The sequence below is a fragment of the Balaenoptera ricei genome, chromosome 10 (assembly GCF_028023285.1).
Source record: "Balaenoptera ricei isolate mBalRic1 chromosome 10, mBalRic1.hap2, whole genome shotgun sequence".
Classification (NCBI taxonomy): Eukaryota; Metazoa; Chordata; class Mammalia; order Artiodactyla; family Balaenopteridae; genus Balaenoptera; species Balaenoptera ricei.
The window spans coordinates 44097468-44125237 of record NC_082648.1 but is presented as its reverse complement, the minus strand read 5'-3'; the positions used below and the strand labels follow the sequence as shown (position 1 = coordinate 44125237).

At 58.3% G+C, this 27770-nt stretch overlaps 1 protein-coding gene across 3 annotated transcripts; it reads right to left on the bottom strand.

Moving 5' to 3' along the window:
- Positions 1–5332: 5332 nt before the first annotated feature.
- Positions 5333–20224, bottom strand: NR4A1 (nuclear receptor subfamily 4 group A member 1). Of its 3 annotated transcripts, XM_059935929.1 has the most exons (8): positions 20004–20224; positions 14782–15504; positions 9452–10329; positions 8504–8633; positions 8045–8196; positions 7503–7705; positions 7238–7416; positions 5333–6151 (listed from the first exon to the last, which is right to left on the bottom strand). In XM_059935929.1, exons 2-8 carry the CDS (start codon positions 14846–14848, stop codon positions 5895–5897), a joined length of 1866 nt encoding a protein of 621 aa, XP_059791912.1. In that variant the 5' UTR covers positions 14849–15504; positions 20004–20224; the 3' UTR covers positions 5333–5894. The 3 variants fall into 3 exon arrangements, with proteins under 3 accessions (XP_059791912.1, XP_059791914.1, XP_059791913.1); XM_059935931.1 differs by lacking the exon at positions 14782–15504 and having other exon boundaries at positions 20004–20221; XM_059935930.1 differs by lacking the exons at positions 14782–15504; positions 20004–20224 and adding an exon at positions 13172–13293.
- Positions 20225–27770: the final 7546 nt, after the last annotated feature.

Sequence of the window (27770 nt, the reverse complement as noted above, 5' to 3'; positions counted from 1 at the left end):
ACAGCAACCTGAGGAGATGGACAAGAAGGGGGCTTGGCAATTCCACGAAGAAGTGGGGCTACAGGGAATTATGCTGGGGAGGCTTCCTGGAGAAGGAGACAGAAAAGAGCTGGAGAAAGAGGTCTCACTGAGGGCTGAGAGTGGGAACTGAGAGTTCCGAGGCAGGACAGGCCAGGACAGAGGGAGCTGACTTCTCAGCCAGAGTCACGGCCAGCCAGTCAGACAGGCGACTGGCGAAGGCCCTCTGAGGCACGTCTGCAGCAAAGGCTTTGTGGAGGGACCTCGAAGGCCAACCCAAGACCTTGGGAGTAGGCAGCTGGCTTCGCATGGCGAGTGTGGCCTCGGATGGCCCCGCCCCATCCTAGTGCGCCCAGGGGAGAGCTGAGCCCTGAAGCTGGCCCTGCAGGCCACCCCCAGCCACTCCAGAGCTGACCCCAGTGCGTCACAGGGAGTGACTCAAGCCTCTGCAGCAACAATGAGTGGGACTGACGTCAGGCTGGGGGCCCCTGACAGTGGCCAGCTTGGCTGTGTAGCCGGCACTCTGCCTGCTGACCCTCTAATCTGAGCCAAGCCACAGGGGCGATGAGGACCAGCTGTCCCCTTCTGACATCTGCCCCCTGGGATCCTGGGCAGGGGTTGCTCCGCCTCCCACCCTTTCTGGATGTCACTCCCAGCCCCACCTCTTCCAAGGCAGAGGAAATGGCTGGGCGGATGAGAGAGTGGCAGAGAGCATGAGAAAGAGGTGGCTCCCAGCCCAGTCTCATCAGGCAGCCTCTAGACCTGGGCTGGGTGGGAGGTGGCACATCTGCTGCCCTTTCCCCTGGGATACATGGGGCTCTGTCCTTCTGTGATGGGGAAGGGTGGTGTGCCTCTTTCTCTGAGAAGATCTACGTGTTTGTCTCTCTGGCCAAGCTGGGGCGGTGCTTTATTTCTGTGTCCTGCCGGGGTACGGGGTCAATCTCTCCTTCCTGAGAGGTCTGCGCCTCTGTTCCTTTGGGAAGTGTGTGCACATCTGTTGTTCTTTGGGGCAGAGGATTCTGCGAGGCTATCCTTGCAAAAGAAGAGGCCTGTTTACCCACCCTTGGTAAGGGAGTCTCTCCACCTACTCCTGGGGGGCTGCTTTTCTGTCCCAGGTTTCCTATCGGGTGGGGTCACCTCTGTAGCGATCCTCATGGTACATCAGTTACCTGGGATGGGGTCCAGGTCTGCTGCTTGGGCTACCCCAAGGCTGGGCGGGAGCCCGGGTGGCGGCCCTTTCCCTCTGATGTTCCTTGACTAGGGCAGCGACAGTCAGCACCCTGCCCGCCCGGCTCGCAGCTGGGCACTGCTCCCTGCTAACACAGCATGTACTGAGACAGGCCCCCCCCTGCACTCCCCTCCCCAGCCCAGCTGCCCCACCCCCGGCCCTCACAGCCGAGCTGGCATGATTTATGGTCCTGAGCCAGCACCTGGGTGAGACCTTGAGGAGACCTCAAGTGGCCCCCTGGCCTGGCAGGGTCAGGGCCCAGCAGGAGGCAAAGGGGAACCAGGGTGGTGGGCAGGATGGCCGGAGCATGGGCCTAGGGGTGGGGGACGGGAGGCAGACGCCGAGGCCAGAGCCTCCAGGGCCCCAGAGCCCTCAGAGTCCAGCTGGGGACCCTGGAATGTGCCTCCCGCCCTCAGAATGTCCCCAGCTGTGTGGGGAAGGGGATATTGAAGGGGTGGAGGGGGGTTTCCTCAGCCTTGCACTCCTTCCTGCCCTTCCCACAGGGGGCTGGACGTTTCCAAGTCCCACTACGCAGCCTAGGCCTTACCCAAACAGCCCCCAGCCCGGGGGCCAGGGCAGGGCTGGCAGCGGCCTGAGCCTGAAGCAGGGAGGAGCAGAGCAGCCGCCGGCTGAGCTGTGGGGCTGCAAGGCCAGGCCCGGACAGGGAGGCAAGGCGGACGGACGGCGGCGCATCCCTTCAGCCTCATGTTCTGAGAAGGCCCCGGCAGCCCTGGGGTCACTGCTAAAGTCAGGGGCTCGGCGGGGCTGGAGCTCATCCAGATTTAAGCTAAAACACGCTGGGAATCCTCAGCCCCAGCTCTCACGTGAGGGGACCCAGCAGTGCCCTCAGCCGGAACAGGCCCAACACAGCTGCCTCACGGCCACGGAAGGACATCGCTAGACCTGCGGACCGTCCAGCCACTACACACAGCAGCCTGCCACCTCTGACAGGCTGTCACAGGCTTCCCTCTGCGGCCACAGAGCCGGCTGCCACCCAGCCCGGCGCACGGACACTCAGAGCAACCGTGCGGTATCGTACAGCTCAAGTACCGGCTGGTTGCCTGTGCCCTTCAGAAGCTTCTCGACTTCCTTGAGGCCGACCCTCACCACCTAGCTCCATAACCACGTCTGGGTGTAGGACGGCTTCCCCCATCCCAGGCCCCAGTGAAGGGCCATTGGCCCCTGCTCAGAGCCCAGACCTCAGAGCTATGGCCCCAGTCACCGAGCCACCTCCAGACTGGGGAGGGGGCCAGGGCCTCTAGGCACAGGGCCCTGCGTGGGTGGGCTGTGGGGAGACAGGGAGCTAGGCTTCCTGGGTCTCGTGTGAGGACGAACAGCGGGATTTGAGGCCTCGGAAGATCCCGCCTGGGATTCCAGGCCCTGCCGGCGTCACTGCCTTTTGACCATTGTCCCCGACGGAAACGGCCCAGCCCCCGGGCCGCAGGGACAGAGCGGCCATTGTGAGGCCCCACCAGGCTCAATGCCCCCTTGTTCGCCCTCCTGGCCCCTAGCAAGGGTCAGAGGCCAGTTCTTCCAGTTGCTGGTTGGGAAGAATAAGGCCTGCCTGCAGGCTCCAGCCCTTGGGCAGGGCAGGGAGGGGCAGGGCAGGGCAGGGCTGGAGAAATCGGCCCCCCACCCCGTACCCCAATCGCCAGCGTCCTGGAAAGGAGCCACCGTCCATGGAGCTTCTTTCATTTACAGGGACAGGGAGACCTAGTGGTTAAGTAGTTAGACCCATCCAGCTCAGCCACTTAGAAGTCAAGTGACCTTGGGAAAGTCATTTCCTTTCCTCTGAAACGAATTCTCCTCTTTGGTAAAAACAATAGCTATTATTTACGGGGTGCCTGCTACATGGCAGGCACTGTTGGAAACAGTTTGTATACATTCATTCATGTAATCACGATTAGCAACTTTGTGAAATAGGTACAACTAATTTCCCCATTTATAGATGAAAACGCTGAGGCACAGAAGGGTAAAGTGACTTGCCCAAAATTGCACAGCTAGGAAGAGCTGGAGCCAAGATTTAAAGCCGGGTAGTCTGGTTCTGGAGTCCTCGCTCTTTACCACTCTGCTGTGTTGCACGCTTTCCTTACAGTGTGGTATCGAGGGCGAGAAATAACAAATATCATATGAAAAGAACTTGGTGGACGATAAAGCATAATATGGGGTAGCTACTGTCATCACTATGGGGCCTAGGTATCTATAGGGACCAAGATTCTCCACTACCCCGGCCCATTCCCGACCCCTGGCCCCTCCTCAAACACCTTTTGCCTTCCCCAGGGGCCTGCCCTGTCTTTGCCAAAGAGTGATCCAAAGGGAGAGGGACTCAGTCCAGCCACAGCTGGTGGGGGACTTCCCAGCAAGCTCTGCTCCTAACCAGAGTACTGCCACCAGACTCACCTCCGCGTGGAACAGACAGGAAACCAAGGCTCAGTGAGGGGCTTCTCAGAGAGCAGCGTGGAGCTGGGGGCAGGGCTGAGAACAGAAGCAGATCTCCCAACCACCCCACCCCTAGCCCCACCTATGCCAGGTGCTGGTGCTGTGATGCAGGCTCACTCACGAGCTCTGGCGGGGGTGCCAGGGATGCACGCTTGGAAGTCCACACACTGCTGGCCGTGGCAGTCATCATGCACACGGCCCAGGACTCCCCAGTCCACCCCACATGGACCCTTCAGAACAGAACCTGAGCAAGGGCAGGTGGCTGGGGACTCCTTGGGGAACCTGCAGACTGGGGCTGGAGGACCAGGGAAGGCCCTTGATTCGGTCCTACTGCAGAGCAGAGCCCTATTTTGTTCGACTTCCATCCAGCAGGGGCTGCCCTCATCCAGCCAGTTCCTAGGGGCTGTGGAAGTAGAGGTTCAGGGGTCCTGGGCCAAGGGCCCTCCTGGGTCATGAGGCTGGAAAGGCACTGAGAGCAGGGAAAGGGGCCGGACCCCGCGTGGCTACCTTGGGCCTCGGGTTAGGGTCAGGCTACGTTCATGTTTCTCGAAAGAGTGGCCTCCAGGCCTCCAGCCTCACAAACACCTGGGTGCTGGGTAAAAGTAGAGCTCCATGAGCCCCACCCCGTGAAATCCAAGTCTTTGGGGTAGAGCCTAGGAATTTTTTTTTTTTTTTTTAAAGAATCAATTTTATTTATTTTTGGTTGCATTGGGTCTTTGTTGCTGCACGCAGGCTTTCTCTAGTTGCGGCAAGCAGGGGCTACTCTTCATTGCAGCGCGCGGGCTTCTCACTGCGGTGGCTTCTCCTGTTGCGGAGCACGGGCTCTATGTGCACGGGCTTCAGTAGTTGTGGCACGTGGGCTCAGTAGTTGTGGCAGGCAAGCTCAGTAGTCGTGGCGCACAGGCTTACTTGCTCCGCGGCATGTGGGATCTTCCTGGACCAGGGCTCGAATCCGTGTCCCCTGCATTGGCAGGCGGATTCTTAACCACTGCACCGCCAGGGAAGTCCCTAGGAATTTGCATTTTAAGCCAGCTAAGCATCTGATGGGCTTGGGGGTTGGAGAACCTACATGGGGGTATTTGGGCACAGGTAGGGACCTCAGAACAGTTTTCCTGCCAAGAGGGTGCTAGACGCGTGGGGAGAAATATTGAAAACGGGGATGGGAAAAAAACTTATACTGGGTAATGATAGCTGCTATCACCATCCTGAGCTGCCTTGTACCCAGCCCTATGGTGAGCACCACACCCACACTCTCGCAATCCCAGCAGCCAGGTGAGGTGGGGAATGCCCTCCTCCCTGTGTTACAGATGTGGAAGCCGAATCAGAGGCCATCACCCCAGGTTAGGAACTTACAGCCAAAGCCGGTGCTCTTATCCCTGGATGAATCAGCCTCCAGGTGCAGGCCCCATCCACGAGCCAGGCCTGTTTCCCAGAGGCTTTCTCCGCCACCGAAACTAGTCTCAGTGCTTTGCATAACAACCCCATGAAGCAGCTGCGATTATTTCCACCTTTTACAAATGAGTAAACCGAGGCCAGTAAGCTCAGGTTAGTAACATCCAAGATTTATGGGTGCCACCCCTGCCTCTCATGCCATTTTGGGGATGGGTGGTATGGGGGGAGCGTGTCAGAGAGATACAGGATCCTAGCTTCAGCTACATGTCTATTTTTTATTCAATATATTAAATATATTAATCAGAAAAGTCACATACTATAAATCCAGGAAAATACACAAATATAAATGTCAGAATCTGTCACTTGTCTTCCTCCTAGAGTGAGTCTATGTACACGTGGAAGGAGGGCGGGAAGAGAGAGCAAGTAGGAGGAGGCTGGTGGGGGCCCGTCCCTCCCTCCCAAACCCCACTCCCACCTCAACCTCTTCCTTCCTGTATTTACAGCAGCATTCGGCTTATTTACAGCATGGCGGTGTGTGTGTTAAAAACGGTTTTATCTTACAAAAACATGAAGACCAGGGCTGGGCTGGGGGGTAAGACAAATAGTAAGGGTCACCCCTGTGAATGCATCCCCCCCTCCCCCAGGGCATGAACTCCCTGCCGACCTCCCAGAGCAGGTGGCGGGGAGGGGCGGCCAGTCTGCAGCTCAGGCCCAAGCTGAGGGGTGGTGCTCCAGGGGTCCGTGGGCCGTGGCCTAAAGGCACGTGGGGTGGCGTATGAGCGTGCACACAGAGCGCACACGTGTTCCCGGGCTGGGGTCAGAAGGGCAGCGTGTCCATAAAGATCTTCTCGACGATGGGCGGAGGGGGCACCAAGTCCTCCAGCTTGAGGTAGAAGATGCGCTGCAGGCCCTGGGTGCACAGGGTCCGCAGCTCAGGCAGCTTGCCCAGCAGGCGTGACAGGCAGCTGGCCGGCTGAGGCTCGCCCGCCTCGGCCGAGACGTGCTCTTTCAGGCAGCTGGCGATGCGGTTCTGCAGCTCCTCTACCCTGCAAGGCTCCTGCAGCCCGTGCCGGTCTGCGGGGAAGGTGCAGGATTAGCTGCACAGCTGAGGAGCAAACGTCCCTCTCCCCTGCAGACCCAGCCTCTCCCAGGTCTGTGGAACGGCCGCCAGTGACCAGGCCCCACAGCCCTCTGCACTGTGCAAAAGCACAGGAGCCCATTTCTGAGCCCCAGCAGAAGCCTAGCAAGGCAGCAACGCTCATTATCCTCATCTTCCAAGTGACAAAGGGAGGCCCAGAGAGGTTAAATGACTCGCCTAAGGTCGCAAAAAGGAAATAAAACCCTACGCAGGTTTTCTGACGGGGCCAGCGTTGCTTTTTGGTTTTCTTCCCGCCAGACTGTTTGTGAGAAACCCTGGGTTTGAGCAGCAGTGTTTCAGAGGCCACCTCCAGGGAAAGCAGGCCTCAAAACCCACCATACTCTCTCTGCAGCCTAGAGTGCCTCAGATTTTGTCCTACAGTTTTTTGTCCTATGTAGCTTTGTGAAATTTCAGTTAAAAACATTAAGTGAAAGAGAGGTGGGGGCAGATTCTGGTGCTTTAAAAAAATAAAGAGACCCGAAAACCTCCGCATCTAATGCCAAAGACTCCATCCCGCATAATTATATTTACATGACGTACACAACAAGCACAGCTAATCTGCGCTGTTAGCAGTCGGGATGGCAGCCACCCTTGGGGGAACTGATGACCGGAAGGGGGCACAGGGAGGGGTTCTGGGGTCCCGGTCATGTCTGTTTCTTGACCTGGGTGCTATTTATGTGCACATGCTCCGTTTGTAAAAACTTCCTGGGTGCAACACGATTCAGTAAGATTTTAAAAGCAAACCCAAACTTTAGGCCACACGTGACACCTACACCACCAGCATCTTCGGTCCTCTGGGATAACTCACAGGCTGGCTTGGTTTGCAGTCAGCCACAGCTGGCCCTGAACCCTGGCTCTGCCACCTGCCAGCTGTGTTGCCCTGAGCCATGCTTACCCCTCTCTGCATCTAATCACCCTCGCTCCACAAGGTGGGGGCCCAGGAAGCGCCAGATGCCCGCCCATCCAGGGCCAGGCCCTCAAGCCCTCCCCGTCTCCCCAGGTCTGTGGAACTAGCCACCCACCTGTGATGAGGACGAGCGCAGAGAGGCAGGCAAAGGCAGGGACATCGACGACCAGGCTGTGCAGGGAGCGAGAGAAGGCCAGGATGCTGTCGATCCAGTCCCCGAAGCCGCGGGCACACTGCAGCCGGTGCAGCACCAGGCCCGAGCAGAAGATGAGCTTCCCCTCAGCCGGCTTAGACCTGGTGGGCAGGGATGCAGACACTAGTCAGAGGGGCTTGAGGGCAGGGCGGCAGGGCGAGGGGTGAGCAGACAGCTGCAAGCTCACCGGTAGGCCAGGCGGAGGATGAAGAGCTCCAGGAAGGCCGACTCCAGCAGCAAGTCCTGGTCCCCGGGGGACAGCTCGGCAAAGCCGGGGATCTTCTCAGCCCACTTGCGGATAACCTCCAGGGAACCCGAGAGCAGGTCGTAGAACTGCTGCACGTCCCCGGCATCCTCCTTCCCGAAGTGGGGCAGCACCAGCTCCTGGAACTAGGAAGCGGCCTGGCGGGGTCAGACCCCAGGAAAAGCGCCGCACCGAGGCCGCCACGTACAGCCATGTCGTGCCCTCCCTCGGATGCCAGATCCCCGGGGGTGAGAGCGGAGCTGAGATTCCGCCCATGCTTGCTTGCTAACTTTCACATATTAACCCAGGGCCGCGGCTGCTGGAAGGAGCACGTTTTTCTAGTTGGCCACTGCCCAAAGGGGTACATTTTCCCATCTGGTCAGCCTGCAGGGGCCTCCTCTCTTTTCAATTTGTGGAACTGGGGGTTGGGGGGGGCTTTTCTAATGTGCAGGAAAGCACTGAATGTGGGGTGGGCGGGGCCTCACCTTGGAGTAGTCCAGTTTGGAAGTGCTGGGCCCTGAGTCCAGGTGTGCCCGGACCAGGGAGGTGAGGAGATTCGCAGGGGAGGCATCCGGGGGCTGCTTGGGCTTTGAAGGGAGCCGACCCCGCCGCCCCTTCAGGCTGTCTGTCCGGACAACTGCAGAGAAATGGGCAGGGGTGAGCAAGGGAGGAAGGGACCCAGGGAAGGGACTCTCGGCCCAAGCCATGCACAGCAGTGCGGGGCAGCACCCCCAAGTCCAAGGACCTAGAGCCCCCGAGACCCAGGGGACTCTGCAGGGACCTCCCCCACCACAAGGCAGGCAGGTGGACCAGAGGTCAGGGAGGAAGTAGGGCCCAGGCATGCCCTCCCCTGCGGCCCACCAGAACAAATGTCTGGGGGCCTCTGCCGGCCCCACCCCACTCAGGCCCGCCTCTGTCCCACTGGGCCTGTGCCAGCCACCCACCTTCCTTCACCATGCCCACAGCCAGGCACTTCTGGAAGCGACAGAACTGGCAGCGGTTTCGCCGTCTCTTGTCCACAGGGCAGTCCTTGTTAGCCAGGCAGATGTACTTGGCATTTTTCTGCACTGTGCGCTGGGCGGGGGGGGGGGGGGCAACACGGAACAGGCTGTCAGAGTGTGGGGCTGGGGGGAGCCCAGGGGAGGGAAGCGCCCAGATCCTACTGCCATCGCAGACAAAAGCGCTCTCTGTTCACGGCTATTTTTCTAACATTTGGGTGGCAGGGGAGGGAGAGATGGATGGGTGGGGGAAGGAAGAGAGAAGTCTTGGGGACGCTGGGGGAGGGTTCGGCCTCACCCTCAGGACACAAGATTAGGGGCTCAGGGCTCCCCAGCAGCCGGTACTTCTTAACGTGCCTGCGTCCGCCTGCCCCTTCCCTGGGGCAGACACGAGAGGGCTGAGGAGGGGCTGGGGGTGGGGACGGGAAGCGAAGCAGGCACCCAGCACTGGGACAAACACACAGCCTGTTCCCAAGTCCGCCCCCAGCCCTCAAGCACCAAGCCCTCTTCTCAGATCCTTTCATCTTGTGCCAGGAACACGAGTGCCTGGGGCCCCCCTTCCCACCAGGACCTTGACTGGGGGGAGGCCAGGCAGAGGGGAGCTAGAGGCTGGTCACTGAACTTCCCCTCGTGGGTACCCCTGCAGCCCGCACCCTCTGCCCAGCTCTCACCCCTCCCTCCATTATCTCTACAGCCCCAGTCCCAGCAGGAAAAGGTCCCAGGTCCCAACTCCCTGCTCCCAGGACAGTGGCCCATCTGGCAGGCCTGCCCTCTTCTAAAAGAGCAGAACTTGTTGGGAGGAGAACCCAAGGGAAGCCACCACAGACCCCGCAGGGGTGACAGAGCGGCCTGTCCCACCACTCATAAAAAACTACCCCCCGGGCAGCCCAGTACCTTGAAGAAGCCCTTGCAGCCCTCACAGGTGCGGACACCATAATGCTGGCAAGAGGCGTTGTCCCCACACACAGCACAGCGGCCCTCGCTTCCACCCGGAGCCCCACTCCGGGCCTTGGCTGAGGTCACGGGCGCATCCACCATCCCCAAGCCATCAAGGTGTGAAGAAGCAGGTACCAGGCCTGGGAACGCTGTTGGCATGGAATAGCTCTCTCCCTCCCCCAGCTGGTGGGCAGCCTGCGAGGGGAACAGCTTCAGGGGGCTTTGGGCCAGGCTGGGACTGGGGCCGGTGGGAGGGCTGAAGGAAAAGAAGGTCGGCGGCTGGGGGGGCCCAGAAGCCTTGGGCAGCTGCTCTGTCCATGCCCGCATGCCTTCGTAAGTCTGGCTGGGCGAGAAGGGGCCGAAGGAGCCGTCCCAGGGAGAGAGCTGGGGCGGCTGGAAGCTGGGCGTGGACGGGGATGGGGCTGAGCAGGGACTGCCATAGTAGTCAGAGCCGCTGGAGGACAGGGTCTCATCGAGAGGGCCGCTCAGGGTGCCGGGGTAGCAGCCGTACACCTGGAAGTCTTCAAACTTGAATGAAGCAGAGGCAGGGGAGGTGGCTGATGATGAGGATGTGGAGGAGGCCGAGGAGGAGGCCGAGGAGCACGGCTGGGCTGTTCCCGGCAGCTGGTAGAGAAAGGTGTCAAACTCCCCTGTGTAGCCGTCCATGAAGGTGCTGAAGCTGGGCAAGGCAGTGGGGACAGCGGGGGCCGCCTCAGGGCTGGCCAGGTCCATGGTGGGCTTGCTGAGCTCGGGGGTCAGGGGGTCGCTTGTCAGGTGGTCACGGGGTCCTGGGCTTGGTGCTGGTGTCCCATACTGGGCTTGGATACAGGGCATCTCTGGAGAAGGAAGAGACCAAAGAGTGGGGAGGCGGGGGAGTCAGCGAGAGAAGCCTGAGGCCTGACCTCTAAGTATAGGCCCCTGAGCTGCCAGGTGGCAGGAATCCCAGCCAGACATGGGACACGAGGCGTTAGGGCCACAGCCCACCACAGAACCCAGGAATCCTGGCTCCCGGCCAGAGCACCATCTCGACCTCCATGTCACAAAGCCCCTGGGCAATGGCCCAGCAAGAGTGGGCTCAAGTCGGAAGGCCAGCCACACCCCAGGCAGCCTGGGAACCCTAGGGAAGGCATCCAGCCAGCATTTCTCTGCTGGAACAGGGGAAAGCTGTGTTCCTCCAGCCCCCTGCCCTTCCCTCACTGGGTAAGGCATGGGTGGGGGCTGGGAGAAGGGTGGGTGGGAGAGGCAGCCGGGCAAAGCCTGAGCCCAGTCCCGGCAGCAGATATGTTGTTCCTCCAACCTGGCACTTCTGGGAATATTCCCAGGCATGGCCCAGCCTCTCCAGAACCCCCTCTCCTCCTCCCCACACAGTGCCAGTGCCTGGGCTGAAGGACATCCTGCAAACGGAAGAGGAGCTGGGAGTGAAGGCCCAGCTGCCTACGAAAGCAGCCTAAGCAGCAGTGAGCCTGTGCCCCTCCACCCCCCACCCCTCAACCCCACCCCCGTCCCCACCCTATGTACTGAGCAAAGGCTGCAGATCCCACGCGCACCCCAGTCCTGCCATCTGGGGACAGGCACCCACTCTACACTGCCTGGGATGCTCCCAGAAGCAAAGAGAAAGGGAGCCCGGCCTCCTTACCCAGTCCCCAGCTCCCCAAGGGATCAGGTAACCTGGCTCCAGACCTTTAAAGGCCATATGCTGGAAGGGGGAGCATGAGGGAGAAAGCAGCCCCTGGACTTCCAGGAGAAGTCCTGAAGAGGAATTCCTCTGCTACCCCCAAAGCATTTCCCCCTGTTACTTTTATGAGAGCACTCAGAGTCCAGGAGACTTGAGGTGGCTATGCAGGGAAGAAGGGGAGCCTGCTGGTGAGTGACGGAAGCCTGGGTCCCTCCACTAAAGAGTTCTGTGCCCTGAAGAAACCAGGAGCTCAGGCAAAGGGGGTTACACCCTGCCCCAAACCTGAGGAGCCTGAAGGAGCAGAAAGAGCATCATTCAGGGGGGATCCTTAAGTTCGCAGACAAGTCGAAAACTAACACAGAGGAGGCTCTGGGACTGTTCCCCATCCCACGTCCTGGCTTGGGGGTCTCCATGACCCGGGCCTCATCAGTCAGGGAGGGAGGCTGGGTAAGAAAGCAAGCTGAAACAAAGAGTGCCATAACCAAGGGGGACAGCAGGAGGGGGCAAAGGCTGGCATCACCTCCTGGCCAAGAGCCCAGGGAGTCCTCTGGTTCTAGCCTTTCTCCCACCTCCTTGGGCCCTGGACAGGGCAGCTCCACCCCTGACCTGACACTCCCACAACCAACCCAGACAACAGAGCCCCCAGAAACTCTGGCCCCACCCACCCAGTGGCACCCGTCCAGAGGCACTGAGCACCTGTAAGAGATAAGGGTGGCCACGTCTGCCTGCGCTACGACAGCCTGGGCAGGGATGGGTTTGGGTGGAGGAAAAGAGGCAGCAGCTACACAGGGTTGGGCTGGGTGTTCCAGCCTTATTCAAATCCCGTTTCTCCACGTGGACGTCCCACATCCGGATCAATCCCCACCAAACTACCCCCACTCCTGCCTTCACGCAGGTACTTAATGACACAAGATATGGACGAACGTCTAGCCTTTGGCGGAAGCACAGAGAGAAGGAAGAGGTGGGGTTGAAGGAGGGAGCAAGGAGAATCCAGCTTCAGGCGGGTCCTGGCAACAATGTGGTTCGCACCTGTTGTGCTAAACAAGCCTCAGGCTGCACCCTACCTGTACGATCCAACACAGACTGAGGCGGGAGTGGGGCGGGGGTGGTATCCTCTAGGTGGTACCACACCAGAGACTGCAACATTAACAACTGCCTACCAAGGATCCCGAAGAATGACGCTTTCCACCTCTCTCCCTCCCTCGCTCCCTCTTTCTCTCACACACACATACAGACAGACACAGATCCAAGCTACAGTAAAAACAATTTTCCCTACGCTTCCAGAGACCCTGCTCTTGCCGGTGAGAAGACTCCTTTATTGCCACACACAGCAGCACCCCCTGCACAGTTCAGCCAATGCTGACCTCAACAATCTAGACCTCTCCTAAGATAATTCAGGCAGAAACTTCCAGCTGGGGGTCACCACAAACTAAGCCACAGCTTCTAAAGTGTTAAGAAAACAACTAACAACTAACGGCTGGGGTGCGAGCTGACAAGCTGGGAAGAAGGAGACCCTTGTGGAAATTCAATCCTGGTAGGAGTCAGATACATCCCAGCAGCCCAAGCTCTGTGCACCTTCTCCCCCACGCACACCGTACTGAGACCCCAACCAGCAACTAAGTCCCAGGCGCCCTGTGCCCACTAAAGGACCCTGGGAGACAACTCTATCCAGTCTCCTACTGAACAGGTCCCCATTGCTGGCGCCAACCTAACCCTCTGTGGCTTCCACCTTGCACGGACATCCCGCCGCCCCCGACACACACACACACACACACACAGCGCTCAGTAAACTCCAGTCCGATCTGGGTCCTTACCCCTGGGTCCTCATCCCGTTCCAACCGCTAACCCCCAACGCCAGAGCTGCATCCTACCCCCCCCCCTCCTTCATGCTGACCCTAAAACACCCTTTCTGCCCGCGCGAACACCCATCTCCTTCATGCAGCAACCCCTCCCAACCCAAAACAGAGCTCTGTGGAGATGCACGCTTCCCGGGGGTCACCTACCCGGCTGGCTCCTGCTCCCCCTGCCCAGGACCGGCGCCCCAAGTCGCAGCCCGGTCCCGCGTGCGCTCCTGCACACTCCCCCAACTTTCGCAGCCTCCACCACTGGGACTCCGGTCGCGCCGGACCCTGCTCTTATGCGCTCCGTGACGCACGGGGAGGGGCGGGGGCGCCACTGACGCACGCGGCCCGGCGAGCTTTGGCCATACAAGGGCGCGGGGGGCGGCGCGGTTCCGGCGGGAGGCGGCCAGGGGGAGGCACGGGGACGGAGAGCCCGAGGGGGCGGGGCGAGGGGGGGGGCCTGGAATGTCTGCGCGCGTGACGCACGCGGGGTTCCATTGACGCAGGGAGCGCGGATTGTTTGATCTATAAATAGTCCCCTCTCACCCTCTGCGCCAGCTAAAAATAGCAGCTCGCGGACTCGCGAGGCTCCTCCGGCCGGACCCAGCACCGGCCCGGGGCCCCTGGAGCCGAAATAAGCAGCCCGAGGGCCAGAGGCCGAGAAAAGGGTGCTCTAGCGCCGTGGCTGCGGGGCTTCCCCGGACGAGGAGCTCCTCACCCTCCGGCTGCTCCCGGGAGCCACGACCGCGCCCGGCTCCGCTTTTGCACCCTCCCCAGCCCTTCCTGCGGGCCCGGGGTGCCCACTACCCTCCTGTGCGGCCCGGGGAAGGCCTAGGGCTGGGGCGGGCAACTCAGGGACGCACCCCGGGGAACCTGCGCCCCCCACCTCAGCCCAAGGCGCTGCCACTGCACTTGACCCTTCTTCCCCAGCGGGGTCTCGGGCTGAGAGGTTGCCCAGGGACGTCAGACACCACACTACCCCCACCGCGCGCGCGCGCGCACGCATACACACACACACACACCCGCCTATTCCCTCCCCCCAATTTCTCATGCAAAGTACCTTCCGGAGGGCAGGGATTCGCCAAGCCCAAGACAGGCCAACGGGCTGTGCTTCACAGCTGAAGTTGATTTCTCACCACTACCCTCCCCAGTCCCTGACAGGGTGAAAGCACTCTAGTTGGGAAATTACAGAATTTCAGAACCGGGTGGAGCCTGAGAAATCTTTTCGAATCTGTGCCGACTCTTCCCCATTTTAGAAATAAACAGGCTCAGAAAAATAATGGCACTTGCTCAAGGTCACAGAGCAAGGTGGTGGCACACTGGGGTGGAACCTGACTACACCTCTAGGGGATCCCTTCACACCCTCCGCTGTCCATGATCAAGGAGTTCCCACCTGCAGCCTTCCCGGGAGCCCTCGCCTGCTAGGTGGGAGAGGAAGGAGGAAAAGGCTAATATTTAGAAGAAGAGAGCCCCTCCCCACACCCCTCCCACTCTCTCCTCTCAACACTGAGCTTGCGCCCACGGACCCCACTCTGGCCTCCCCTGGTCACCCAACAGCACTTTCCTCTACCCTTGAGGCACTTCATGCTCCTCACTTCCACTCTCACCTCCGTCTCAGGTTTCCCACACCCTGCTCTCCAGCCCCCACTTCTGTCCACTCAACGGTCCCACCAGCACCTCAAACGTCACCCATTCCAGACAGAGCTTGCCGTCTCTGCACTCCCTGCCTGCCACCCATCTCTGCTCCTGATGCCCCACATGCTACTTTTCACCTTTTCCTGAAATTGTATTCTGGAACTTCTCTTGGATCTTCCGTTCGTATTGCCAGCCAGAGCCCATGCCTCACTGGTGCCTGAAGGCAGCAGACCGGCTGATTGAGGCCAGCGACTTCCCCTTCTCCTTGCCCACATCCATTAAGAAACTGCCCCTTCACCAGCTTGCCTCCTCTTTCCAAATCCTACTGTCCACCACGGATGGAGCAGTCTTCATGTAACACCAGCATCATTCGGTGATCCGGTCAGAACCTAGCATAGCTCCCCCATTGCAGCACAACAGTCTCACAACATGGATCAGTCTTCAGAGAGCTCTGGCCTTTGCTAAAACATCTTCCAAAGACGCTTCACGGCCACCTGCGTGAAGGTGAAGTGTGGGCAGGCTGACGTTTAGCCCAAGTTTTGTGTTTCTTTGTCTTGGGCTTTTGCAGAAGATATTACTTGGATAAAAAGGATTCCACAGCTTAAAACTGGTTGGAAACCACTAAGATAATTCATGTCTTCCCATTTTGCGGATTAGGACCCAAGGGCTCCCAGAAGAGCTGCACCTTACTCAGAAGCACAAGCAAGTCCGGGCTGGTGAAACTAACCCAGCTGGGTCACGGGCTGGTTTCCCCACCTAGCCCCCCGCAGCCTCAGAAAATAAAAACAATTCTAATGTGTTAGCAGAAGATGATTAGCCAGGCCAATGTTCTTCCCAGGTCAATGTTCTTCCCTCCAAAACTCATCAGCAAAAGAAAAAAAAGAAAAAAGAAAAAGTATATTAGCTGCAGCCTTAATGGCTCTTTGAAAGCTGACCTAGCCTTGAGCCCTAGCACCCCCTTTTTTCCCCACCACTTTCCATCTGTAAAGAGCAACACAGACCGTCCCCTACCTTCCCATGGGGAGGCCCACCCAGGAGCCCCAGGGAACTCAAGTGCGGTGAGGAGCTGTCCAGGTTCCCAGTCTAAATCTCCACGTCTCAGCATCCAGCCTCCAGATTTGTGCCTGCAGCCCAGGCCCCATCTCCGCGGGAGATTGCAGGTTTGGAGGCTGCAGTCTCGCTGCCCCAAAGGCAGAGGGTGGAAGAGACAACAGCAGCTGCCACCTGGCCATGCTTGTGGAGGTGGGGGATGCTGGGGGCTTGGAACACACTACGCTCTGAAAATAAGTAAATAAGGAGAAAAAGGCAGTCCCTCTTTAGGAACACACCCAGGGAGCACCTAGCCTAAGACAGAGGGGGGAGAGGCGAGAGGGGCTTGGGGACCTCAGGCTTCATCCCTGCTGGCCAGATGCCCTCCAGGGAGGGTGGCCTGGGGCTCTGAGGTGGAATCTGGCCAAGGTGGAACTCTTGAAAAGGCATAACTGATGCAGACTTTGGGAGACCTAGAGCATAAGCTGGTTGAAGGCTGGACGGAGACTCCAAGGGACCCCACTAAGCCCAACCTTTAAGAGCAAGGTCAGAGTGAACAGCTCATTGTGGGGTAGGTAAGGGTTGGAAAGAGACAGGTAATGATGGCAGAGGTATCCAAAACTAGAGGTGAGGACCAGAAGGTAAGGCAGGGCCATGGTAACACAGGAAGGGCAGGGAAAGATGCTGTGCTGGAGACGAGACAGCTGCCCAAGGTCAGGCTCGCACAGCACAGCCCACCAATCTACCCTCACCACCCCCAGGCTCCCCACTGCCCCAATATAAAGACCTTGGGCTAAACCTTCCCACCACCCATTGGGCACATTGTTCCTCTTCCTTCTATTCTAATCCTACTGATCCTCTAAGACTTCAGCTCATAACACCCTCCTGGACCAGCCAAACTCTAAATAATAAGTACCTTCTCACTGGAGGGTTTGGGGGGAGGGGGAGTGAGGAATACCAATGAAGGGTCAGACCTCGGCTTAGGGCACTTCACATGGATTCTTCCACTTAACCCTCTCCCTAACCTTCTATGTTTGGAATTACCACCTACATTTTATAAATGAGGAGGTGGAGGCTTAGGAGCCAGGAATCAGACTCCCCTAACTCCCAGTTCTGTGCTAGACCCACTGCCCTCAACTCTGAACTCCAGAGCTGTGGCTTCTGGCCCCATGAGCCTTGACTCTTACAAGTGCACCACAGAGCTGGTACGCACACGGCCTATAAACTGAACACAGCAGTGCCTATGAGGGCGTCTTTGGGGGGACTGGAAGCATCCCGGTTCCTAGTCTGAACGATGGTCACCTGGGTGTGTTCAGTATGGAAAAGTAATCACACTATATACTCTTTAAGATTTCAACGTCTATGATTTGTATGCTTTTTTGTATGTATGTTATACTTTCAGAAATAAAAGTTTATTTACAAAAATAGGCACACCTAAATGGGAGAGACATATTTATTCAAATGGATGCAGATGCCGCTGGAATTTACTGAAATCACAGAGAAACAGTGGCTGTTTCTCATTATGTATTTGTTCTATCAACACATACTCAAGAGCACAGCTACGGTTAGGAGAGGCTGCAGCATCTGACATTAGAAAGGGGTCCTCTCGCAGTATGTTTCCTGAACCACTCAGCTCGGGCCTGGCCCCTGCTAGTCAAATCTTGTGGGGCTCGGGGACTCTCGTGCTCAGGCCATCCCTCCCCCGACAACCAATGTGTGAACATGAGGGCAAGGCCCTGTCTCTCCCACCTTGGCAGGAGGCCCCTTCATGCATCCTCAACAGGCAGGGCAGGCCCAGGGCAGGCCGCAAATGGGCAGCCAAAGTACACCAAAGTACACCAAAGTACACCATCGTCCCCCAGCCAAGACAGTGGGTAAATAGGAGATGGAGGAAGTGGAACTGCACAGCCCCTTTCCCACGCTGCCCCGCCCACCTCAGGCTGGCCCCTGCTGAGCAAAGGGCAGGAACTTGCCCTACTTTCACCAAGACCATCCCCACCCATGGGCCCCCACACCCTTCCCAGAGGGTGGGCAGAGGGAGTGAGCTTTGCCTCCTCCCCCGAGCTTTCCCACCTTAGCCCCAGGACCTATCACCAGGCCTGACCCGGCCACTTCCTCTTCCTGCCCTGGCAGCAGGCAGGGGGATTTGTGCGGTGGGCAGGGAAGCTCTGCCTACTGCCCCAGGGGGCTTCCACGGACAGCTCTGGGAACTGGGGATGTAGGGGCAGGCCCAGGTCTGATCTTCTGGCCCTTGTCCAGGCCCTGCCATGACCACACGTGTCGTTACCTCCCAGAAAACAGGCTCCCAAGGACACGGGCAGGTCAGCCGCCGCCCTCCACTTCTCACCCCAGCCCCCAACAGAGGCAAAAGATAAAGGAACTCTCAGAGGCATCTTTGACCTGGAGCCAGCAAGCCTGGTGTGTGACCCGGGGCCAGTCCCTTGCCCTCTGCGAGACCGTTTCCTCATCTGCCCAATGCTGACAACATCACTCGTCCCGGCGCTGTTAGAATTCAAGTCACTAACGGAAGGGGGAGGCTCGCAGTGAAATGGGAGCACTGTCTGGGGACTGGGGCTCTAGGGACCTGCAGCAGGGTCCCGAGGCAGGCACAGAAAGGAGACACCAGAGCCGTCAGCTCGACTCGGGAGCCAGCACCCTCCTTCTTCAAGAACCTGAGATAAACAGTACCCCCATCCCCACCTCTCCCTCTCCAGGGCTGCGTGAAAGGAAATGAGAGTATGCCCAGAGATGTGGCTCCAACCAGCACCAGGAAAATTCCAGACTGTATGCAGCAAGTGCTCAACTGATACTCTGAAGAAAGCTGGTTAATTGAGCAGGTCAGACCTCTCTCCACAGAGGTCATTTTCAGTCCAGTGATTTCTCAACCCCCAGCCTGCTAACAGGCCAGAAGGAATCAACATACAACATAAAGGAACAAGATCAGACTTCAGGAAGAACGTTCAGACAGAGCTGGAAAACACAGACAAGATCATGGAGTTCCTCTGGGAAGAGGTGGCCCAGGCCTCATTTGTAGCCTCCTCAAATCTCCTTCCATGGGCTTCCCTGGTGACGCAGTGGTTAAGAATCGCCTGCCAATGCAGGGGACACGGGTTCGAGCCCTGGTCCGGGAAGATCCCACATGCTGTGGAGCAACTAAGCCCATGCGCCACAACTACTGAGCCTGTGCTCTAGAGCCTGTAAGCCACAACTACTGAGCCCACGTGCCACAACTACTGAAGCCCGTGCGCCTAGAGCCCGCAACAAGAGAAGCCACGGCAATGAGAACCCCGTGCACCGCAACCAAAAGTAGTCCCTACTGGCCGCAACTAGAGAAAAACCCGCGGGCAGCAACGGAGACCCAACGCAGCAAAAAAAAAAAAAAATCTCCTTCCATGCCCCTCAGTCTGCTCAGCTCCTGGCCAGCTCTTCTCTCCCCCACCCTTGGGGGCTCTCCCACCACCTTGCACAACATCAACAACCCACCAAATTCTCCTGTCCCTGCCCAAGGTCTCCACCCAGCCTCCTTGGGCAAAATTTCAAATTCCAAAATAAAAACCCTCTGATAACGAGGCCCAGCCGGAAAGACTGATGCATTTTCCTATTGTTAAAGTATTTTTAGTCACAGGCTCTGGATTCGTTTAAAGACTCACGTTCAGAAAGGGAAAAATTTTTTTTCAAGAACCGAGAAGGAGAGCACACAGCCTCCCACGTAAGGAGCTCCGCTTATTCCACGCCGGCCCAAGCCCCTGGCCCGGCTCCCGGGGAGCGTGTTTGTGGCAAGCCGGTTGGCGGACTTGCCAAGCCTCGCTCCAGTCCTGCTTCTCAGGCACCAAACCAGGCAGGAAGCCAGGCAAGGAGGGCGGGGCAGGGGCCGAGGGCTCAGGGACGTCAATCCACAAGTTCAGACCCCAAGTCCCAACCAGCTGGGGGGCCAGGGACCCTACTCAGGGACGAGTGCTGAGGTACCTGACTGACACCCAGCTCACTCCAGCATCCCTCCCCAGCCTGAGCCGACCAGTGTTATCCAGGCCGGGTCAACAGGGCAGGAGGATGGAAGACCCTGTTGCAAATCTCTGAGGAAGGAGAGAGATGGCATCACGTATTTCCTCGTCTCCTGGTTCTCAACCACAAAGTGGTCGAAGTCCAACTCCCATCATCCAAGTGCCATCAAGCCTTTACTCTCATTCCTTGGGAGGGTCGGCCACCCTTGCTTCCTCCTCCGCCCCTCCTCCTCTCGAGGCCAAAGAAACCACAATGCGGACAGTCACAATGGAAAAAGATCCAAACAGCCCAGCCCCTGTGCCTCGGTTTCCCCAGTCCTAAGACTCACCAGCTTCCTCCACACGATCTGCTTTGATTCTCTGAGGTCCTGGACAACTGCACCAAGGGAGAATCCCGGGGTTGGTTGGGGACTCTTCCCGGTGGCTTCAGGAAGCCCTGCGGGAAGAGACGTGACCGCCCAGTCAGCCCGTCCTGCCGACCGAGGCTGTGCACCAGCTGAGTGGACTCAGGACGTGGAGCGGCCTCCAAGCCAGCATGTCCTCCTCTGTTTATATAGCTGAAACCAGAGCTGGCCTCTGGGGGCAGGGGGAGCTGCCTCAGGGCCCTCTTGGCTGAGGCCTGACTTTGGCCCAGGTCAGCAAGAGCCTAAAATAGTCAGCTGACGGGAGCCCCGGCATGAGCGTGACCCTGGGCCCATGCCCGGGCCTGGCAGACAGGTGCCCACGTCACAGGACCAGCAGCTCTAGCGCTCATGGAGCCCCCGCTGGCAGCCCTCACGGTGGCCTTGGCAGCGTCTCTGGCATGGGAATTCGACCCAATCATCACCCTCACCCAGACAATGGACTGACCGCAAGGAATTCTGACCCCAGGAGCCACTGGGTACCCAGAGGGAAGGCTAGGCGCTCAGCAGGCCGCGTCTGACCTGAGGGCGGAGGTGGGGGCTGAGCGGAGGGAAAGACTCCCGGCCGCTGCTGTCATCTTCACTCACGTGCTTCCCGAGTCCAGATGTCCGGCTGACCAGGGACACCTGCTTCTTCCACTTACAGTAATTCCTCTCCCTGCCCCAGCCCGAGGTTGGTGGCACAGTGCCTGCTGCCAGCAAGAGGCCAGGTGCATACCCAGCGCAGCCCCCGGAACAGGAGGCCCTGCTTCCCAGGGCTTTCCCTCCTTCTCTCCAGGCTTGGAGGGCTGGTACCCCATCCTCCCCATCCCAGCCACCTCTCTGGGACTCTCTACACCTCGAACACCAACTCCACAAAAGGCAACAGAGTTTGAGGGTCCAGGGGGGGATACTGAGCCAGCTCCTGCTTCATCCGGGGATCTCTCAAGGCCTGAAGGGAGTGTTGCTCAGAGATGACCCCCGTTTCTGGGGAAGGAAGAAGGGAATAACAGGGTCTCTGTCCAGGGCGCCAAGCTGAACTCCAGCTCTCTCAGGTAAACACGGTGACCAGGACTATGTACCCTTGACCCCGCCCCAGTATCTCAAGTCCCCATGGAAAGGCCTGGTGGAAATCCCATTCCCACACTCCACCCCTCACCCACAGATCAGCTTGTGTCTTCTCTGGAGGCATCTTCAGGCAAGGAAGGTGTGTCCTCCACCAGCTGACCAGGCCACTGGGCTTGCCCAGAATCCAGAAGACCTGGATTCTGAGCTTGGGTCTACATGTCCTCAATGTAGGACCTTGAAAAGTGCCTTTTCCCCTCTCTAACTCAGTTTCTTCAGCCATAAGAAGAGGAGGGGAGCTAGACAGCCAAGGATTTCTCTGGCCAAGCCCACAAGTCTGAGACTTTCCCTCTCAGGGATGTTGGATGAATAGTGAAGGGTCTGTCCCTGCCCTTTGTCAGCAAGATCCTCCCCATTCATAGAGCCATCTCCCCATACCAGACCCCACAGGACCTATAGGCCCACCACAGAAGGGGGCAGTCATCACCCTTTCAGAGAGGCAAGGGGTGGTCCCAGTTTCCCTTCATGCACTCCCCTGGTACAGTGTCTACATCCTAGGAACAAGGCAGCTTCCCATCCCCCAGGTCTGCCCCACTATACTCCCAGCCTGGCCTTGAGCTACACAACCCCACCCCATCGGCTTCCTGGAACCAGACACATGCTGCCCTGGGAGCAGCTGTCATCCCCGACAACCCCATGACACCCAGGCCCAGAGCCCCCCAGTCTGTCCTGCTAAGAAAGTCAGGCTTTCCCCCTTCCCTGCCCCCGCGTTACCCCCACCACTGAAGAAATCAGATCTCCCCATGCTGAGCAGCACCTCACCTACCACCTCTGCAGGGCTTCCCCCTCCATCCCCCAAACCACATCCGCTTCAGGCAGCTCCACACCCACCTCAGCCCCCCAGCCACCCGCTCAAGGGCCCCGGGGCTGTACAAAGGGTAACAGCAGGGCACTCACCACTCTGGATGGACCAACAGACCTTGAACAACACTCGACCATCCCTCGGGCCTTCAGGGCCTGGCAGAAGGCGCTGACACCAGGGAGGGGCTGGGGCTGGCCTCTGTCCACGGTGGAGGCCTACAGAGGGAGAGTCCACGCGAGAGAGGAGGAACCAGCCGGCAGGACCATTCCCTGGAGACAGCACAGCCAGAAAACACAGGAGTGGGAACAGAAGCAGGACCCAGGCCATGAAGGGGGACAAGCCAGCCCAAGGGCCTCCCCGAGCTGGGCGTCAGAGGCTGGGGGCCCACACGGCAAGCAAACAGCACTTGGGAATGTGGGGTGTGGCCAGGAGCTGCCGACAGTGTCTGGGGCATCTCAGGGCCCTGGAGACACAGCCCCTCAGCCTCACATCCCACTCCTGGGGGGAGGGGCGTACCTCAATCCAGCTTTCAGCTCCCTGACGTGCACAAAAGGGCATGTTGTAGGCAGAGAAAAGGGAGCTATTGTGAGGACAGAGCAGAATACCCCTCTTTCCTTTGAGGGGCTCCAACTTGGCCCCCAAAGCCTCAGAGGCCGCAGAGCAAGGGCTCCATGCCCCCATCTTTAGGCAGCCCAGCCTTCTAATCCGAGCCATGGGGACTCTCAGGAAATCGTCTCTGAAGGGATTCCAGTCACAAAACTGGAAGGTCCAGCTTGGGGTAGAGTGGTTAAGAGCACGGACGCTGCATCCCTGTTGCCTGGGTTCAGATCCTGGCTCCATCACTTGTAACCTTAGGCAAGTTACATAACTTCTCTGTTACTCATCGGTGAAAATGAGAATCTGTGGGACTTCTCTGGTGGCGCAGTGGTTAAGACTCCGCCTGCTAATGCAGGGGACATGGGTTCAAGCCCTGGTCTGAGAAGATCCCACATACTGCGAAGCAACTAAGCCCGTGCGCCACAACTACTGAGCCTGCGCTCCAGAACCTGCGAGCCACAACTACTGAGCCCACATGCTGCAACTACTGAAGTCCGCGTGCCTAGAGGCCGTTGTCTGCTACAAGAGAAGCCACCACAATGAGCAGCCCGTGCACCGCAACAAAGAGTAGCCCCCGCTCGCTGCGACTAGAGAAAGCCTGCATGCAGCAACAAAGACCCAATGCAGCCAAAAAATTAATAATAAATAAATAAATAAATCTAAAAAAGAAAAAGCGAATCTGTAATTGACATCTCTAAAATTAACAACCATACGGTTACCAGCAGGCTTAAAATGAGCTCATGTGTGTAAAGGACTTAAAACAGTGCTAGATATACATAGGTGCTATCATTATTAGGAAAAATTGAATGAAGACACATAAAAGCTAACCCCAGACCCTGGTTCCTATTCCAAGGCACTTCTGGGCACCTGGCCTCTACTTCCAGAGCCACCTGTGTGTGTCACCCCTCCAGCCTCTTCAAGCTCTCCCCGTGACCCTGCTGGTGCCAAAGCCTTCAGCCAGGGCAACGCAGACCCCACTTCTCTCCTTCCCTTTTCCTACCCTTACTCAGCCCTCGCCTCTCTTGACCGGGCCCCAAGGTGAGGGCAGGACCAGCCAAGGCGTGATCTTCCCTGGTTATCAGGATGCCCTTCAGGCCGAGATGAGATCTGGGAAAAGAGAAGTAGATGCTTCCACGGTGGCAGGCAGAGGGAGTGAGGAGGAGGGGGTCCCAGAGGGTAGGTGATGGACTCCTTCACCCTCCTAACCTCTGTCCCAGGGTCCACAGGCTAAGGGGAGCTCCTCTGGCCCATGGTACCCAGATTCTCCTCTTACAGAGCTATTAGCACCCCGATATCCCTGTGGGTATAATGGGGAGCAGGGCATGAAGAAGGGGAAGGCGGTCTGGATCATCTGGAGGGAGTCCGACCCCAAACAGAAGGCAAAACCAGGCTGCAAACCTGGCCCAGCCCACAGCCTACACCTGCTTCCCAGAATGACCCTGTCATCTTCCCGTACCCCAGAAACGGCCTGCGGTCATGCCCTAGCCTCCCCCCATCCCCGACCCCACCAACCTTCCCTTTTCTCCCTTCCAGCCCACAGCTGAGGACAAAGGGTAGGGAGGGCCAAACACCTCCTACCACAGTCAGGCCCAACCTGAGTGCCCGGGAAGACCCTGTATCTGAGAACAGAGGTCAGAGTAGGGGATCCAGTTGGTGCCCAGAAAGTGATTCATAACATCTTAAGAGCAGGCATCTGATCCCACCTCCTGCCCCCCCATCAAAATCCCATCCTCAACAGTCATTCCACAAGCATTTACTGAGGGCCTACTGCGAGCCAGACAGTGAGCTTCAAACAGTGGGAGATCCAAGAAGCAGCAAATCAAGATCCCTGGGCCCCAGGAGGTTACAAGGCAGGAATGAATCAAGGTCGGTTACAATCAGCACTGTGCAGAGGACAAACCAAGGGCTGAGTGGGCTTGGAGGAGGAGAAAGTGATTTCCGCCCCAAAGGAAGTGGGAGCCTCAGGCCAGACTTCAGTACCCAGCTCCTGCTCCCCTTCCTTGCTGTGCTCCAGCCCCATGGGCTTTCTTTCCCCACTCAGAGCCTCTGAGTCACTGCCTGCAGTGTCTGTATGGCTAGCGCCTTCTCATCAATCAGGTTTCCATTCCCATTTCACCTCCACTCCCACCCCGCCACATGAACCTATTTTTATCATCTTCATAGGACAAATGCTGTGCATCTGTTTACGCATCTGTCTCAACTGCTGCAGAGTTCAGTCTCTAAACCAGAGCTCAGTACTAATAGGTGCTCAGTAAGTATTTGTGGAATGCGGGAGAGGGGGACTCAGACATGCCTGCATCAGGACGGGTTTAGGAGGAGGGTCAGACAGTCACTTGGAAGGAGGCAGGGAGAACACTGCAGCTAAGGAGCTGTCCCTTCCATTTGGGGGCAGACCCAAACTCCAAGGGTTCTTTCCTATGTTGAGTCACGACTGACTAAAGAGCCCCCAGCCCTGGATCCCAGCCCTGCATGAACCCACCTGAAACCTCCTTCTCCTCCTTCCTATCAACTGAGTCTTTTCTTATCTGAACTCCTTGCAACAGGACATGAATGACAGACCCTCTGCAGCCCTGGTGGCTTCCTGATGGCATAAACTCTGCATTGGCCAATGTCCCCACCCAGAAATGGGCATATTACTATTATCAACAATAACAACAGCAGCTAATATTTGTTGAACACCATATGCTAAATATATCACTAAGCACTTTACACTCGTGTTCTCATTTTAGCCTCACAGCACTGTGAGAAAAGCATTATTCTTACTATGAACATTTTAACAAGGAGGAAACTAAGGCACAGAAATGTTAAGCAATCTGCCCAAGGTCACACAGCTAGGAAGTGACAAAGCTAGGATTAGAACCCAGGGAGCCCAACCAGGGAGCCCAGGGCCAGGCATCCCCCTTCCCTCCTTGGACCTGCTTAGTGGGCACAGAGCAATTTGACAGCCAACACCAGAGAACCAGTGGGAAGCTCCGGGGCCTGGGTTGCTGGGTTGAACCTCTCAGCTAATTTTCTTAACTCCAGCACAGGCCTCAACATTCGTAATCAGTCTCATTCATCCTGTTAAGACTTGGCCCATCCTTCTGCCTGGCTGCCATCGCTTGGAATCTTGGCTTTACCATACTATACATTTGTCATTGTCATTCCTCTCACCTCTAGGTCACTACAAAGAGTCGGCTGGCTTCCCTTTCAAGTCTTCATCCAATTCACTTGGTGTGGGTCTAGGACCAAGCCTGAAGTCACCACTGAAGCCTCCTACTACATCAGCACACTTTGGGCATAACTACTCTCAATCCACCTACCTCTGCCCAGCCTTCCTTTCCCCAGCACACCCCTAATACTAGCCCCCAACCCAAATTATTACTCCACTGGAATTATTACTCTGCAGCATTTCTAATCCCAGGTCCGCTCCTTACTCCACGAGACCCTCTCCAGGCTCGGCTTCTCGGCTCAGTCCCACGAAGGGGTTGCACCGGGCAACTCTGGTCCCTCCCGGCTCGGTGTCCTGGCAGCCGAGCTCCCTAACTCCTGGAAGCCAGCGGGGAAATGGAAGGAATTTCTCCGGCCTGGCCACCTCCAGCACCCCTCGCGGGCCAAACCCCACCCTTGGCGGGCTGGGGCGAGAAAGCGCTGGCCGCCACACTCGGGGGCTGACTCGGATCTAGCCCGCTTCCGCCGGGAATCCAGTCCCTGCCCCCACGCCCCCCGGTCTCCAAGCGGGATTCAAGGCGCGGCCCCGACCCCCGCCACGCACCCGCGCAGACCCCATCCTTCCCGGGGCGCCCGGAGCCCCCTCCCCGGCCCCCTCACCTTGCCCGGCTCGCCTGGCTCGCCTCTCCGCCCCCGCCTTCCGGGGTCGCGCCCCCGCCGGCTGGGAGCGGCTCGGCAGCGCAGGAGCGCCCATGGCCGGGCGGCCGGGGGTCGCGGGCGCCGCCCGGGGGGCCCCACTGTTCCGCCGCCGCCGTCTCGCGCTCCTGTCGCCGCGCCGCCGCGGCCCCGCGCCCCCCGCCCCCGGGGAGCCCCCCCGCCCCCCAGTTCCGGCCGCGACCGCGCCCCCCGCCCCCGCAGCCGCCAGCGCCGCCGCCCCAGCCCCGGGCTCGCCTCCCCCAGCGGGCGGGCGGGGACCGTGACGCGCGCTCATTGACGTCTCCGGAATCCCGGCGGCGTGGCCGACGCAGCCTCATCAATGGGGCTAAAAATAGCGGCGCCCGGAATAGCCGCGAGGGCCCGGCCCCGCCCCGCGGGCCCCCCTCCCCAACCCTCGCCGCACACCATGTTACATAATCCGCCCCCCTGTGGCCTGGGTGGGGGAGCTGTTTTTCAGGTGAGGCGTCTGCGGCCTTGCTGACATCTTCCCAAGCAGCGACCCTGTCGCTGACTTATAAATAAATTTACCCGGGGGCTTCCCGAGGAAGAGGTGGAAAAAGTGAGGCCCAGAGAGGCTCAGCAGCGGCCCAAAGTCACACAGCAATTAGGCTGCTTTGAGAAACCAGGACCGGGGCCCTCTGAGCCCTGGACACCCCCACCAGCATCACTTGGCCTACATGCCACTACAAGGGCAAGGAGCCCAGCCAACAGGGTGTCCAGCGTTCACAGAAGAAGGCAGCTTAGAGAAAGACTTCTGGGAAGGTGAAATCTCTCCTGGAGAGAAGCATTCCCAGAGGCAGCTGCTCCCATACTACTGTGTGACCTAGGGCAAGTCACTTCACCTCTCTGAGCCTCAGTTTTCTTACCTATAAAATGAGGATGATGAACTTCCCTGGTGTCCAGGGGTTAAGACTCTGCGATTCCACTGCAGGGGGCGCGGGTTTCATCCCTGGTCAGGGAACTAAGATCCCACGTGCCGCGCAGCGCAGCCAGTCAATCAATCAATCAATCAAAATGAGGATGATAATATTAGCCACCTTTTCCAGTTATCAGGAGTCAGGAGAATTGAACAACTGTGGAGGTGCCTTGTACACAGTAGTTACTCATACTTTCTCCTCCTTGCTTTCCTCTAGGAACCTGACTTCCCCAATCCACAGGAGTGCTTAGTGAAAGAAATACACAGAGGCACGCCACAGTGGCCAGAAGTCCCGAGTGGCCCACCCTCTTCTGACCATATTCTTCTCCCCAGTAAGAACCTGCCTGGGAGTGAGAGTGCTTGCAAGGTTTCTCTCTCCCACCTGACTGGAACACTCTTTGGAAATGGG